Genomic DNA, 16069 nt, shown 5'->3' on the forward strand with positions numbered 1-16069 from the left:
GTCTAGGTGTAAAAACACTGTCCAGTATGTGGAAGTGGCCAATATCTACATTGCTCTTTTTCAGGACATAACCCTTTCTCTTAAAAGGTTTCCATAGTTTAATGTGGCTTTCTCATCCTCTTATATAAGCAGATGCTCTGACTGCTGGTGGGTAGATCAGAACGCTGATGCTGTACACAATCTATGTGAAAGAACATCTTTTGTGATCTTTGGCTGCAGTTTCTGTAGAGGAAGAAGCCATCCATTCAATACCTGGAGCCAGGGTGATAAAACTGAGTACCTGGCTTCTAGTACCAGACACGTGTGGAGTGGCTGAGCTGACCATAGTACTAGAAATGCAATGGCTATGATGGAGAATATGTTTGACAGGCAGCTTCTCTTTTTGCAATTTGTAGCCACAGAGACCTTTTTACATTCCTATTCCACTTTCAAATAACACACATTTAACTCTGCTTTTCTATCAAACTTTTTTTATTAGGCATGTACATTATATATGTGTGTGTGTGTGATTGTGTGTATACACACGTGTGTATTTTTCCCCATACAAAAGATGTCCTTTCATGGAAAGGAGGAATATAGAATGACTGCAACAATATCTTGTGGCTGAACAAGTATTGACAGTTGGTTTCCATATTGTCAGTACAATAAAAGGGGTTTTCTTTTTACCCCATGCAACTACTAAGCTAAACATAAAACTAGAACAGAACCTCAAGATCAAAATAAAAAATACATCAGAATTCTTCACGTGAGTGAAAATATATCAGAGTAGCTGAAGCATTTTCATTAAGACAAGCTGTGAATCGTCTCCAGGGCTGGTTCTCATGTTACCCTAGGTGCAATCCAGCCAAAGTTCAGCACTGATTTCAATCAAAAAGAGTTAGATATGTTAAAATGCTTAACTGGTAGAATCACTGTTGGGCCCATGATTGTCCATAAGAATAGCCTTCACACTAGATACAATTTGGTGTCTCCTCCCCCCTCCCCCCCGAACCCATCATCTCTACTTTCAGGAATCAAGACAAGGTATGTAAGGTTGCAGGTTTTTCATTCTTGCTAACTACAAATAAATATGAATATATGGATAGAAATACAGAGTTCCTAGGAAATATATATCAGGTTTGAGCAATGGGCAACATACAAAGGAACTAGTTAAATATAAAAGTAACCCAAATATGAAGGTGACTGGCATAATATCTTGGAAACAATGTAGCAGTTTCACTAAATAGGTTTGTCAATTTTAAAGTGTTTAGAGAATTAACAGTTGGTTTGGTAGATGTCAGGCTGGTGGAAGAAGACAGATGGCACAATCCGCTGGGAAATTCTTTCCTACAAACTATACAAAAAAAGCTTCCATTTATTACTATGAGGCTGTTGCAAGAGAACTTGTATGGATTTCACAAACTTTTCCAGTTTTGCAGTTTGATGGTGGTGGCGGCAGTAAACAATCAGTCTGCAAAGAAATCTTCAACTAAGGAAGTCTGGCATATTCTGTTATGAAAAAGACCAATACTATTCAAATATTGTATATGGTCTTAAATATATTCTAAAATCTTGTTCCCACTTGACATAATAGAAAATTCCAGGCAAAAAACTAGCCCATAAAGTCAACTGTGTGTGAAACTGTTTCCCTTGAAAAGTATTGTATAATGGGTCACTCAGATATGCAAGTCATTGCCACTTGATGTCAACAAGTGATGAAAAGCATGTGTGAACTGGTCCTCAGGAAAACAAATCATATAGGAAGTATATGAAATAGCTGCTTTGCACTCCTGCTAAAAAATAAGACAAACTAAGAAAGTTAAACTAGAAGTTAAGACAACATAATTAAGAAATTAAGCAAAACTACATTAGCCAATATTTTAGAATCGAGATTAGTCAATGTTCAAGGGTGTATTATCAATACATCTAATTCTAACCCTGGTTCCTGTGCTGATTGACAGAGCAAGTGAATGGGGCCAGGTTCAGAAGGGAAACATTTTTGTTCAAACCAAGGAGACTCCCTAGTTTTGCAGAAAAATCTGAATGCTTTACATAAATGTAGGGGGCTTTAAAACTTCCTGAAACAAAGAAACATGTCTGTACAAGTGCAGACTGTCAACGTACTTTGGTGGATAGGGGAGGAGAAGCCAGGCTTAGTTCCTCCCCATCTCAGTTCCTCCCCATCTGGAGACCTGCAGGTAGGGGAGTGGGAGCAGGTCCCCACCCATGAGATAATAGGCAGGGAGAAGCAGGAGCCACATTTGCCCCCTGCCACCAAAGCCAAACGGTTGGGATGGAAGGGCAAGAGAGGAGCAGCTCTTCACTGTGTAACACTTTTTTGCCTCCGTAAAAGTAGCAACCACAAAGAAGACTGAGCAAGATTCCCTTTGAAATAGCAAACTGCATATGAATTTCAGGTTGAAGAATCATGTTTGTAGAACTCAAGCAGAGGGAATCTCTTGCGCTGAGGAACTTACTGATCAAAGGGAACATTTAATGTTGTATTGCTCTACTAGATCAAGGCATAAAACTCTTAGCCCCTGAATTTTAAATATTTATTTATTTTGTTATTTATTGTCTGCCTTTCCCACTAGGATTCAAGGCAGATTATTCAGTGTAAGTGTAAAATTGAAACTTATTGGTCAGTTTAGATCATCAATACATCATCTGGGGGCTTTGTATGTCCTCTAGTTGTCCTTACTTTCTGCTGCTATTCCTCTTCTCTTTTTTGCAAGAAATGGCTTGCATGGGCATGTTTTAGTCAGGATTTTTGGTCCCTTCCAACTCTGTGACATGGTGACAAGGGACAGGTTTGGGAGAAGAAAATTGCATATAACGTAAGGCAGAATCCTTGTTCTATCAAGACAATGACAATGGAGTATTAGAAATTCTGACTGGTACATTTGAGGAAAACTAGTTCCTTACATACTGTAACAACATGAAGACCAAGTGGTCGGTACTCTGGGCCACAATTGGAGCAATCCAGACAAATATTTCTGTGTTCCCTACTAGCTTATCAGATATTTTGGCTTATTTGCCTATCACTCTTTTTAGTATGAAAGCCAATCGTCCAAGATTCCTCAGATGTTAACTGAGAGAAGCACAGGAAACCTGGTATAACAGCATTCAGGAAGCTATGCTTTAATTATGTCTACTAGACAGAAAAATGAAAAGACAGAGAGGTTTTTATCACCTGCAACAAGAATGAAGGGGAAGCATTCCAGATTTTGAGGTATATGAGACGGCTTTCTTTTCTCACAGGTTTAAACAGTAGTCATTTTTATATGTGTGTGGTAGTTCCTCTCCAAGATAGTCCAAGAGCTCTTCTGATATGACTACACCACAAATTCCTCTGGCAGCGGATCTTCTCCCAAAAGATCCAGAGACAAACAGTTCATAGACCTCTTCCCATAGAGGGCTGACTTGGTTTTGCAGTCAGCCGTCGAATATACACATCCATAGCTGGCCAGCTTATCATTTAAGGTACAACCAAATGTGTAGCTGTGGGAGGTATCTGAAGATAATGTGGCACTTAATGGTGGATGAAGATGCTTGTGAAGACGGATGTCATCCAAACTTTGACTGTGCAGGTCTGGACACTTCATAGATTTGGATTGTGCTACCTGCTGTGTTAAGATGGGGATATATTAAAAACAAAACATTTAACAAGTAAATTAAGTGAATGGATTGTAAACATGCAATCTTCCAGTGCATCTCTCAGTCATGTCTCAGATTGTTAAGATGCCTCTCATCTTCTTTAAGGAAATAGCCATAATGAAGAAGCTGTGAACCATCATGGAACTGTGAAGTCATTCAGCTATTAATGCCTAGATTTGGAGCTCAATACAAGGTATCCCCACTGGCACGTACAATGAACTGTTGGAAAGGAATCATTTAGCTGAAATGACAGTGCTTTCTAGGCAGCAATAGGAAGGGGAGGACAGCATTCTGTGTGGCCATGTTTAGAGAAAGAAGCTTAATTATCATAAATGCAAAGTGAGTTCTTGTGTTTGCATCATATCACATTTTTCTCTTTTAATATAGTTAAACAGCAACTATGCCACACAGCAAAATCCAGTATTTACCATACTGCTCTAGGTTCTTTGAAACTTAAATGTTTTTCAGGATGACAGCCTATTACCCCATGATGGTCCATTAGATTAGTCACATGAAAATATCATGGCAGGCCAAACTTCAAAGCCTATGGGAAACGTCTCATTCTATGCCTCTAACATTGTATTGAATAAGAAAATAAGAACTGGATTCGCCCAGAAGCCTTCGCTTTTCTAAAGTGGCCACCCAGATGCCTTCATGCCTTGCTGGCAACTGGCACCAGCTCTACCCTCTTGTTTGTCCTCAACATCTGGTATTCAGAAGTACATCACTTCTCGACAGTGAAGTTCTGTTTGGCTATAATGGCAAACATCTGTTGATAGGCAGCACATTTACTCAAAAACAGGTCTTAAAGAATTTTTTATTCTTTTTAAGCATGGCTCTTAAATCCCAATTTATGAATACATCAATATAATTATGTTTTCCTACAGGTCCGTACCCAACAGAACCCCCAATTCTATTATCTCATGATTACCCAAACGCAGCGCAACTCTTTGTCATGCAGTTCTATCTGAACAGGACTCCTGTTTTGCTGGGCTCAGTTAAATGTTCTGCAAGATCTGAAGCATTTCAGACAAAAGATGTTGAGAGGCACAGATAATTACATTCACGAGCATATATTTAAGGAGGTGCTCGTGTATGTGCTTGTGGAGTATTTCAAAGCACTCTGTGCAGGGTAGAGCTGAGCTAACAAAAAGGAATGTGGCTAGCCAACATAATATTTAAAAAAAAATGATTGTCCACAAAACAATTGTTATGTACAGTTCTATCTTTTCTACTCACTATGCAGAAATGCTTACACAAGCAGCAAACAACATCTAAAGCATCATGCTTATCTGAACTATGCCTATATCAGTGCAAGACTATTTGAAAAAAGGCCAGGTGGGCTGGATATTGTTAGCACAGATAGCCAAGTACTGTTTAGACAACATGACTGCCTCTTCTTCATATGTTTGTCAAGCTTTCACATTCATAACAAAATTATAGGCACAATGCCACCAAATTTTAACAAGTGTACAATCAGCATAAAGTTAAGCACTTCCAAGAGAGATGCAACTTAATGCTCGCTCAAATGTAGGTCCTACTAAGTTATTCCCAAGAAGACACCATAATGTTGGTGCTTTAAGCACATGCCTCTCATCCACACCCACACACTGTTCTTCCCTCCCGGAGAGCGGGGGGGGGGGGGGAGGATAAACAACAGTTTATCAGAATCAGTCCTTCAAAGATACACTATTTTGCAAGTATAAACCATCTTGGTTTATCTTCACAGATTATTAAAACATCAGATGAATCAATCCCAACTAGACTTTCTTTGTAGCTGACAGAGTAATTTTAATCTTACTTTCAGATCTCTGCTGTTGGGAAATGAAACTTTAGGAATGTTCTTAGCTGAGCAATTTGTGCTGAAACCACAAACCAAGAATAAACAGCCTTGCTGTAGACCATGGTGTTTCCTTATGATGGTAACCACATTTCAGAATATAAAAACATTAACATTAAAATGTAGAGATACAAATGTTTTTATAGCACATAATATTATTGCTTAAGACACAGCATAAGATTCTACTTAGAAACCCAATCCAAGAGCTAATCCAACCCCATGCCTTCCTTGGTTTGGATTGTATCCAGCTTCAAGTGATTTATGTTTTATGCTTAGAAGTCCATGTTTCACAAGAAGTCCCAGCGCTTTAAACACTAGGATTTCTCATCTATATTTGGCACCACTGATTATATAGCATTCACTTATTTTGCTATCACAGAGTGCAAATGGGAAATGAATTTGATTCTCAGCCTTCATCTTACCTGACTAAGGGATTCCACACTTTGTCCTCTGACCTTTATTAAAGTGACTTGTACTACAGAAAGAGGGCTCTTATCGAAGGCTGTGGGAACAAAAAGAGAAATCTGAATTATAAAGTCGAACTGAAAATAAAAATGTGCATTGAAGCTTCCAGAAATGGTACATGTGCAAAAATGTAAAGTACAACTTCAGTAGTTCAACTTCTAGAAATGGACATCAAGCTGAAATCATCAATTTGGTGGAGTAAGTCTGTCAGGGTTATTATTCCTGAAGCTGCTTTCCTTGCAGAGAAACATAGCAATAGTGGTGTGTGTATGAAAAGCTCACAGTTCTGTGATGCTCAAACTGCATCGCTGCCCATACTTACAACTTTTTCAAATTGTAATGCTCTAAATATCCCTCAAGGCTTTCCCGTTTCGCTCCCCCACCCAACAAATTTAGCCAAAAGGTACTATTGGAATATTTGCTACAAATCAATCAGTTACTCTATGGTGCATAATTTTATTGATTTTAGCTAGAGAATTAGGAAGTCTTGAAACGTAAAATAAAATGAAACAGGATGAAATGTTGAAAAACTATTGTAGAAATCTCATCTCACCTGGGCAGCAAACATCATCTATTGGAAGAGAATCTACAGGCATTCCATTCATGACCTCTTCTGAGTGAAGTTCATCCACAACCAGTTCAACCTCTGGAAATAAGGTAAGAGGTTAGCTCAATGACTCATCCTCCTGTAACTTCACACCATTCATTCCGTTTACCATTGTTTTCTCTTAATTTTATTGCTGCACAAGAGAAAATGAAACCACTCCATTCATTCCTTCTCTTACCATCATCCTGGGAGTCATCTTTGTCTTTGCCACTGCTCTCAGTGCCTGAGGTGCCATAGCTAATAGCTGAGCTACAGGACTTCTCCTTCTGATGAACCTGATCCATAATGAGGGGTTCATCCACGGACATTTCCAAAGACATCCGGTGCCTCGAGTCGGCCTCAATGCCAGATGTGTGTGAACTGCTATGGCTATCTGTTGACTGCCGAGACAGACGATTGTTCCTTTCGCTTCCTCTACTGCTTCCGCTGTCATGTGAACGTTTGTCTAATGGATCAAGATCCATCTCCAATGTGTCACTGATGTAAGATTCTCGATACCGTTTTTTCTCTAAAAGAAGCGGGAAAGAAGGTAAAAATAAATAGAATCTAATATTATCCTATTATGAGGTGATAGTTAAGCAATTTAAATTACACTTTTTCAGCCGAAGAGATCTATCCATTTTCTCTAAAGATGAGAAACTGGAAAGGGGGGCCAAGAGCTATTATTTTTTTAAAAGTCTCCAAATTTTCCAACAGTGGTGCAGAAAATAATATAAAAAACCTAAACGTATTTATGAAAAAAGCAAAATGTGAATTTAATTTCTACTAGTCTGTATCATTTATTTTGAGTGCAGAATTTTAAGTTTGTTGGTAATTTTTTCTCATCGTATCAAAGCTCATTATTCATGACGTCTCTTATTTATCAGAGCCATAATGTAGCAAAAGGTAATAATAATGGGAGCACATCACCCTGAAACATCCCTAATCATCCCTAAATTAGGTATTCTACAACCCTGAGAACACACCAGGAGTCTCAGATGTTTCAGGTATAACTGAGGGCCCATTCAAATCCTACAGCTCCCATGCAAAGGTAACTGCTCCCACATGGTGGCGCTCCAACAACCAAATAATGCACTGTGGCTATTAACTAGATCGCAAAATGACCAATTAATAAAGAGGTTGGGATAAAAAGATCAGTTAAAAGACTGGGCAAATAAAATAACTTAGCATCTAGAAGCCAAAAGAGTAGGCAGTCGGTTAACCAACAGCAAGGTTTGCTGCTTTAGTAGCTTTCAACTTAATCCATTTGTTATTTTTAACTGATGCATTTTGTGAGTAGCTAAAAAAATTACAATTTTAATATTTTTAAGTCTGGTTTATAACTGCTGAATATTGGCAACATAACATCTAAAAATAAGTAAATGGCATGCATGAAGAACCTTAAGCAAAAGATTTTATTTGCAAAAACGAAACATGAGGGCTATTGGGCACACAAGGGCACCATCTCTCACACAGGGTACGTATGTCAGATGAGGACTTCCACTAGAAAAAACCTTTCCTTTCTATAGCAGGACTGCCTCACATTTAGGGTAGTTTCACAGAAGACTGTGTTCACATCTCCTATCTCTTCCCCATCACATGCCTGGATTTCCTCCTTCCTGGCAAATGTCACATATGGACAAACCACCCTTGGAAATCAGAACTCAAGTCTAGGGTTTGACTATGGTTTGCAGTCCTGGTTTCTAGGCAAACCACGGAAGGAAGGTAGAGAAAGACATGAGCTTATGGCAAGTTTCTGGATCTTTAAACCATGGGATGGATGACTACAAAATTTATGTCTGAAAATTACCCTTTCTGAACTTTGGCTCAAAGTAACTTTCTGCCTTTACTTATTCAATAAAATTGACTACTGGTTATTATGCTGACAGGTATTGCCCTCTACAAACACGAATCCTCACTATCACATACCTTCTGCATCTTCCAGCATCTGGATCTGCTTAAGCACGGGTTGGATGTTAAGAAATAGCCGGTGGCTGTTGCTGAGCAGTTGAAGCAAATGCCGAGACCGGAAGGGACAACCAGTATAGTAAATCAGTTTCCGGGCAGATGGCAACCCATCTGGCTGGATCACAAACTTTTTCCCCTGGATTACAAAAGGAGGAATGGATTTAGGAGAACATATCAGAGTGTGTTATCAAGATTAAGACTCTTCAAGTTTCAAAGTATTCTCTTAACTATACAAGCAGCACAGCAGGTGTGAATAAATAAGAACACGTGAAAAGTCATTGCTTGAGGCCAGCCACAGACACTTGAGCGCACTTCCTAGAGATTTACTGAAGTCTGAGCATCTTCCAAAGGCAGACCAAAATTTCTGCTTTTTGCACTTTTTACTGTCTGCACTTATTCTTTTAAAAAATCTTTGTGTGATTCTAATAGCATGGAAGCCCAATAGCATCGTAAAGTTCTCCAACACTTACCAGAAATGCGAGTTTCCCAATATGTGACCAGGGAAAGTCATAGAGCAGCTCTCGAATGTGGTTCACATCCTATAGCATTATCAAACACCCAGGAAATACAAAGAGAAAAATATTGTCAGAGGCATAATAGAGCCAAGACAACGCAAGAATTCACAGATTGAAGACAAATTCAACAGAGTCTAGGATATGTACCAAAGTTGACACCGTTGGTAGGGAGGGAGGCCAAGGAAAACTCTAGCAATATTTAAATTATTTTTCAGCCTCTTACCTGATAAATGTGTATACCTTTGAGCGTCAGGCCCAGGATGATGGTTGGGCGGTCCTCTTTCTTATCCTAGGATACAGACAGAGGTGCAGCATGAAAAATAATTCCTTGTGTACTTTAGTTGGTGGCCATCAAGGAGGCTGTTATTAGGTTTGTGGCCAGGGGAATCTTTCATCGGGCACACATAGGCTATGCCCTTTCTCAGAGAGGAAAGATCCTGCCATCCTAATGTACTATCCTCAAGACAGTCTAAGAAGGCAGCTCAGAAGCTTCAGCTGGTATAGAATGATCTGTCTGCTCCCAAAGGATATAAGAGCCTAGAGCAGCTAGAATGATTGCACTGGCTCCAGGTCAGCTTCAGGGCTCAGTTCAAAGCACAGGTTATAACCCTGAAAGTTATTCATAACTGAAGACTTGCTAGCCACAGGATTACTTCTCCCCATTCGATTCCCCCTCCCCCTCCATACGCAATGCCAAGATTTCTGTCAGCCATTCCATTCCACTCTGACTGGTGATTTATTGCTGTGAAGTCAAGTTGACTTTAGTGAGGAGCACAGGTCCTCCCGGGGCAGTGGAGCGGCCTCCCAGAGGAGACTCATCAGAGCCCTGGTGATTTTAAAAGGAGATGCCTTATTCAGAAAGGCATTTGGGAGTGGAGGTCAGCTGAGCTGACTACTTAATTGCTGCTGTTATAAACATTTTAGATGCTTGTAATTTTGTTTTTATTAATATTAGGCATGTGATTTTAATTACGTTTGTAAGCTGCCTAAAGTGTTGGATGAGGCAGAAACTAAATATTTTAAATCAGTAACAATATAACAGACTATGCTAACGGCACACTAAAGAATTCTTTAGCAGCATATCTGTTTCTTTTCTGAATGTTTTAAACATGTCCCTTTTTAATTTGCTAAGGAGCGACCACAATAAAGTTTAGGATCTAGAGAGCTCTTTTTTCCTCAAAATTTCTAGTAACAATCAACACTTTATTCAATAAAAGGATAGCCTATAGTGGAAGTACAGATAAGTCCCCCCCCCCCACACACACACAGTTCTTGTGCCTTGTTGTACATGTGTAAGAAGATTCTCCCAGAGGTTACTTTCAACAGACTGCACTGTCCATGTTGTGAAGTAGATAACCTCATAAGCTTCAGGAATCTATTGACAGATAGTGAGGCTCACACATGCCCAAGGATGGAAGAAATGCCCTGGAAACCTCATTGGCTGCATCCAGTTTTCAATGAGCCATTAGGTCAAGCTCCAAAGAATGCTACAAGGACTACAAAGAGGAGTTCAGCAGGGGGCAAGCAGAATGGAGGCCCTTGGTTGCCCACATCTGCTGTAGTTCATAACCACCCTCTGAAGAACAAACTATGGCTCTAAATTAAGGAATTACTTTTTTAAAGTTAACATTAATCAATAGTTCCCAATTTCTGTTTCATCCCACCATTGCTGTTACTCTAAAATAAGGCACTGACTTGCAAGAATTTATCAAAAGGCCAGAAATGGAACTTAGGAAACAGGAAATTTAGCCTATGGAAGAGATGGCTGTTTATAATGACTTTGTAATCTTGGTTTAGAGGCTACACCTGGGATTTCTGGGATTAGCACAATGCTGCAAAAATGGCCTGTCTTTCCCTAAAGCCTATCATGAATGGTGATAATAAAAATGAATCTGTTAGTGTATGCAAAAACCACCCTCTCAAACACACCTCAGCATTTCAAGTCAAGCAAGAATTCAAGTATTACAGCAACTGATTTCAGATCTTTGTCGTCCCTGGGCATAAAGCATGTCATATCTTGCCACATGCATTTCTTCTCAATTATTCTTACAGCTGTTTTAAGAAACACTTAAGCTGCAAGAAAATGCAGGAAGAGATAAGGGATACACAGTATTTCAATGTTAAGGCTCTATATCTTTAATACTTGTGTAGATCAGGGAATTTTGGTGATGGGGCTTTTGAAACCCCTGCAGCCATGTGACATGATAAACTGCACTTGATGAAATACTCTTCTCTACACAACTATTTAAAAAGCCTTACTTTGGAAAAGTGGGATGTCTCTGACTTTGTCAGCTGCTTTGAGGCATTGCTGGGAAGTGGAATAGAAACTGCATAAGTAATAACTAGGGTTGCCAACAGCCTGGAGAAAAACATGTTTTGCCCCTCTAATAGAGGCTTAATTTGTGGAAATGGCAGTTGAAGCTTTTCATGGCACAGAGATAAATAAGATTCCATTAAGCCTCTGTTAAAGGATATTTGGCAACTGGGTTGCTGGTACCCCTAGTAAGAAACTGACTATAATTTGCCTTGAATTTTGGTTTGAGAGTCAGGCTTTACAACTATTTTAATCAATATATAATCCAAGCATAAACTGAAATGTCTTTGCCTCAGATTTCACAGCAAAAGCAACTCTAAAGGAGATTTGACAGCAGGGAATACAGGTTTTGCTAAGCTTTTGATGTCTCCTAATAAAATTGGGGCCAAAGCATATTTTATGGTGGAGACCTGTGAAAGGACCTCCAGCTACCTTAGAAACTAAAGGGCCACTGTGTGGGGATCAAATTTGGACACGGGTGGCAGTACTGAGAAAGGAACTTCATTCTCCCCGCCATGCCATTTTCCCAGCTGATGCCACTCCCCCTTGTGGCTGCAATTAGCTGGGAGGGAAAAAGCGCTCTCCCACAATTACTACTTTTTAGGGTCCAAAAATACATTAAGAGATTTGGTCACAGATTTTCAATGGGATCTCTTTAGGAGCCAGAGGACAAACTGGATCAAGAAATTTCTACATGGTACAGAAAACAGATTGTGATGGCTATTATTACAAGCTTTCACCAGCAGAATAATCAGCTAAATCATTAATGTATTAAATCAATTTTAATCTATGAAACTTAAACTGAAGGGCATAACCTTTTAAAAGTTATTTTGGTTCTGGCACTGTAGAGTAATAGAGAATGAAAATGAAAATGTTGACAGCTTTTCTTTACTACATTCATGATCCCTTATACTTCCTTTAATATCCCCCCAATAAAAGCACCTATGAAGTTTTATAAATATGTTTGTTTTAAGTATTATTGATTAATCAGCCAAATATTTAACCTTCTGCAATCTGTAGAAGTGAACAGGCACATCCTCTAGCAAACAGGACTCCTTGACGTATTTCAAAATAGCTTCTCTTGTGGTCAGGCCTTGCTGTTCACGGTGGATCTCTGGAGCATGCTTCAGGATATAATCACTCCCTCGCTTTGCAATTATCTGCCACCAGGGAAAGAAACAACGTCAGCAGCTTCTCAGCTTCTGTTCTACAGTCCCACAAGAGAAGACAGCTGGGACTCATTGCGTGTACGTGAGTTCAGAGATGGGTAATGCAGCCACCCCCAAACCCACAGAAGTCTTTTTGGCTAACTTCAAACGGTGCATGAGGTTAGTTTAAACATTGCTTAAATGTTCTCCCCAAAAGAAGAGCCAACTGTTTAATGTGCCAACTGAATACAAGGAAGTTTTAATATGCTTCTCTTTAGCTACAATGGGAAAATGTTTAAAAATCACTACTGAAGAACTCATTCATAGTTAATGGAAATTTTATTCGCAGCTTCTAACTAAGATCCTTAACTAGGGATTTGATGTGAAACATGAGGATTTAAGCGCAGCTGTAGCCACACAGGAGAAGTGGAACATGCTTAGCTTCTTTCTGCACAACTGCAAAAAGACACAGAAGAGCAATGCTCCATATGAACTTCAATCTCCAAACTTCTATTTCCTATCAAAGCCTCAAATACTGCTGATTAATCCAAATTACTACAGAAATGTGACTAGGAGGGGGGGGGGGGGTGGAACCCACTATGCTCAGACAGCATAGATCAGTATTGCAATACAGACACAATAGGTGCACACGCTTTTCTCTTTTCCAACCAGGCACTTCCCAGATGGAAACTTGCTTGGCTTCAGCTATATGGATGCTGTATCATGCGCCTTCCAACCACAGTCTGGGGCCTAGCTGCCACCTCACACTGAGGAAGAGCTTTAGTGTCTCTGATATTTGTGAAGTTGGGAGAATTTCAGTGAGGTGGGAAGCTGAACTGTAACCATTAAAGGACAAAAAAGTACTCTTCAAAGCCAACCATGGGTAGCTCTATATGAATTAATAAAAAGAATGGGGGAAAGCAAAGCACTGTGATATCGCCATACCTCTCTGCTGCTTCAAGAACCCGGAAGCCGTTGGAAGGTGAGTGGGGAGAGCTAGTAAGTGGCAGCGCTGAGAGAGGTCTGGAAAGGGGCTCTTTCTCTCTGTGCAGTGGCTTGTAGCAAATAGCAGAATAGAAAGTGCTACAGTCCCTTGCAAACGTCACTGTGTGGAGGCTTTATTTAGCATTCCTGTAAGAAGACTAAAACCTTCCCCCATTTAGGAGGCATTCTGTCCAGGCTTCATCTAAAATGTAGGCAATAAAGGTGCACTGCATTTTAGGCTGTAAATCTTAGCTCTCTCTTAGTGGGTCATCACCACTCAACACAGAGTTATTTCAAGCTCATTTTTGCTTGGGAATAATATTCCCTTGAAGGGGGATGTACTTGCCAGAGTACAAACAATTCCTGTAATTACAGGGAAGTTCCATCAGGGAACCTTGCTATGTCTCCCTCTGTGTCTCTAACAAGATCTTATATTTTAATTATCTTGCTGCCAGGAGGCCTGGTCTTTCTTAACCACACTCCGCCGCCTCAGCCAAGGGCTCTGAGTCTAGGAATCTTCTTCCTAAACAAGATCGTCCACTTGCTGCTTTGCATCTCCACCCCTTACTGTCATCAGTACTCTCATTCTCCATCATGCCCTACAGCAGTCCTGAGCTATGGAGCTAAAATCTAAAGTTTTTCATACATCACCCCACTGCAGTTGCCCCAGGGACAGGGAGAGAGACATACCACTGGGTGCCACATTCCATCTCTGGCAGTAAATTATCTATGACTTTGTTTTGCATATGAAGTCCTGTGTGGCTGGGACCTGCTTTAGACTTTGACTTGTTTGCAAGCTTTAAAATATGTTGTGATAAGAAAAGATCAATGCTCCCACCCACCCACCCCATCACGACAAGCATGTTGCTATACCCAACTGAGAACAGCAATCCATGAAGTAGGACAAAGATTGGCTGGGACTGAGGTTGCACTTGGATGTCATGCCAGAAAAAGAGCTCGTTAATAGGAGGAGTTTTGACTTGCCTTTGCTCTTTCTAACCTGCCTCCCTGATGCAACTCATTCCTGCATTTCTTGGTTGTCAAAGGACAATACAAAGTGGATTGCACTAGGGATTCACTAGGGGTTGCACTAGGGGTTCATAGTTCTCAGGGCACTGTGTCACAAACTGGAATGCATTCGTTAACAAGGGTCAATTCAGACACCCTGTGAACAATCACAGTGCTATGATAACTGGGGAGAAGAAAAGCTTCTTAAGGCGACATTCAAGCCCAATCATGTTGTTCCATTCTCATGGAGACTTACCCACTGTGGAAAATAAGTCTGAGGTTGAAAATAGTTCCGACAATGTAAGTTTTCTTGGTAGTCACCCACATCAGCTTGCAGACTATAAGCAGCCAGCAGGAAGTAGATTTCTTCTTTGTTTGCACATCGAGATCTCAGTACTTGTTCCCTGAGATTACAATAGTAATAGTGTCGTGCTACTTTGTCACTGTAGGATACAGAAAAAGCAACAGTCCTTAAAAAACCAAGCAGCAGCAGGGAAGAAAAGGAGCCACTTAGCTAAGAGTTTCATTGCCACAAAAATATTCTGAGGACAACCCATGTGAGACATACCTTTACCACCAACATCTATCATGATGCAAATTGTTTATGCATTAGGGAAAGTGGGAGCTGGTGAAGCATACCAGCTGAGAGAACACAGTGATGCCTTCACAGGGGTGCCACCTGAGACCATTCCTCCCTCACTGTGAGATGGGAATGCCCTACTGAGCATCTGTGGCTTGCCATGTTTTGTTTCAAGATGTTTGGGGAGCAAGGAGAGAAGGAGTCTTTGCTGCTCCAGCTCCCAGAGAGGAGCAGAGCAAAGGGCAGGTGGAGGCAATGGTGAGATGGTGCTGGTGGCAGAAGAGGAAGAGTTGCTGGTCCCCAATATCCACTGCCTGAGGTCACCACTTCACCTCATCATAGAACCAGCCTTAAGACTGTTGTCCAGAAGGCCCCTGGTTTCAACCTTACCTGTGTAACTCAGTATGTACAATGCCCCCTACAGCATGCATTAGGCAAATCTGAAGGTAATTTCACCGAGAGTGCATAGCAAGAGGCTGAGAGCAGAACCACAAGTGACAAAAGGCACAGATTGGACACTTGTCTGCTTCCCTCAAGTTTTGATGGGAAATGTAGGCATCCTGGTCTTGCAGCTTCGCTCTCTGACTGCTGTCCAGTGGACTTTTCAACTGTCACTTGTCCAACATTCCGCCAAGTTGCCTACATTTCCCATCAAAACTTGAGGGAAGCAGACAAGTGTCCAATCTGTGCCTTTTGTCACTTGTGGTTCTGCTCTGAGACTGATTTCTTGAGACTCTCCAGCCTCGTGCTATAACCTCAGAGTAACTGCTTCTAGTAAAGGTTTTGCTTTGATTTGTGTGTTTCTTCCATCTAAAATTCCTGAGGCATTGACAACTTATTACCCTTTCCAGGATTGTGACCATGGACATATACTTTAAGAAGGCCTTAATATTATGTGATTTTGTTCTAACTAAGGCGTTTCTGAAAGCAGTAGAATGAAGGCAAGAAAGAAAAATCCTACCAACAAAATACTCAAAATGCCAAATTTTCTTACTCTTCTTCTATGCCTTTTCATATGTAACAGA

At 40.4% G+C, this 16069-nt stretch overlaps 1 protein-coding gene across 2 annotated transcripts in view; it reads right to left on the reverse strand.

The window, feature by feature from the left end:
- Positions 1 to 465: 465 nt before the first annotated feature.
- The window catches only part of FRMD1 (FERM domain containing 1), a 36556-nt gene continuing 20952 nt past the window's right edge, over positions 466 to 16069 (reverse strand). The window contains exons 5-13 of one of the 2 annotated variants that reach the window (XM_055000622.1): positions 14721 to 14907; positions 12329 to 12484; positions 9234 to 9299; positions 8966 to 9034; positions 8457 to 8631; positions 6727 to 7056; positions 6495 to 6587; positions 5899 to 5978; positions 466 to 3602 (exon numbers count right to left, since the gene is read on the reverse strand). In XM_055000622.1, the coding sequence (XP_054856597.1) occupies positions 3315 to 3602; positions 5899 to 5978; positions 6495 to 6587; positions 6727 to 7056; positions 8457 to 8631; positions 8966 to 9034; positions 9234 to 9299; positions 12329 to 12484; positions 14721 to 14907 (1444 nt within the window). In that variant the 3' untranslated portion in view covers positions 466 to 3314. Of the gene's footprint in view, positions 3606 to 5898; positions 5979 to 6494; positions 6588 to 6726; positions 7057 to 8456; positions 8632 to 8965; positions 9035 to 9233; positions 9300 to 12328; positions 12485 to 14720; positions 14908 to 16069 lie in introns of both variants that reach the window. The other variant, XM_055000614.1, reaches the window with a different exon arrangement.

This window comes from Eublepharis macularius, chromosome 1 (assembly GCF_028583425.1).
Source record: "Eublepharis macularius isolate TG4126 chromosome 1, MPM_Emac_v1.0, whole genome shotgun sequence".
Classification (NCBI taxonomy): domain Eukaryota; kingdom Metazoa; phylum Chordata; class Lepidosauria; order Squamata; family Eublepharidae; genus Eublepharis; species Eublepharis macularius.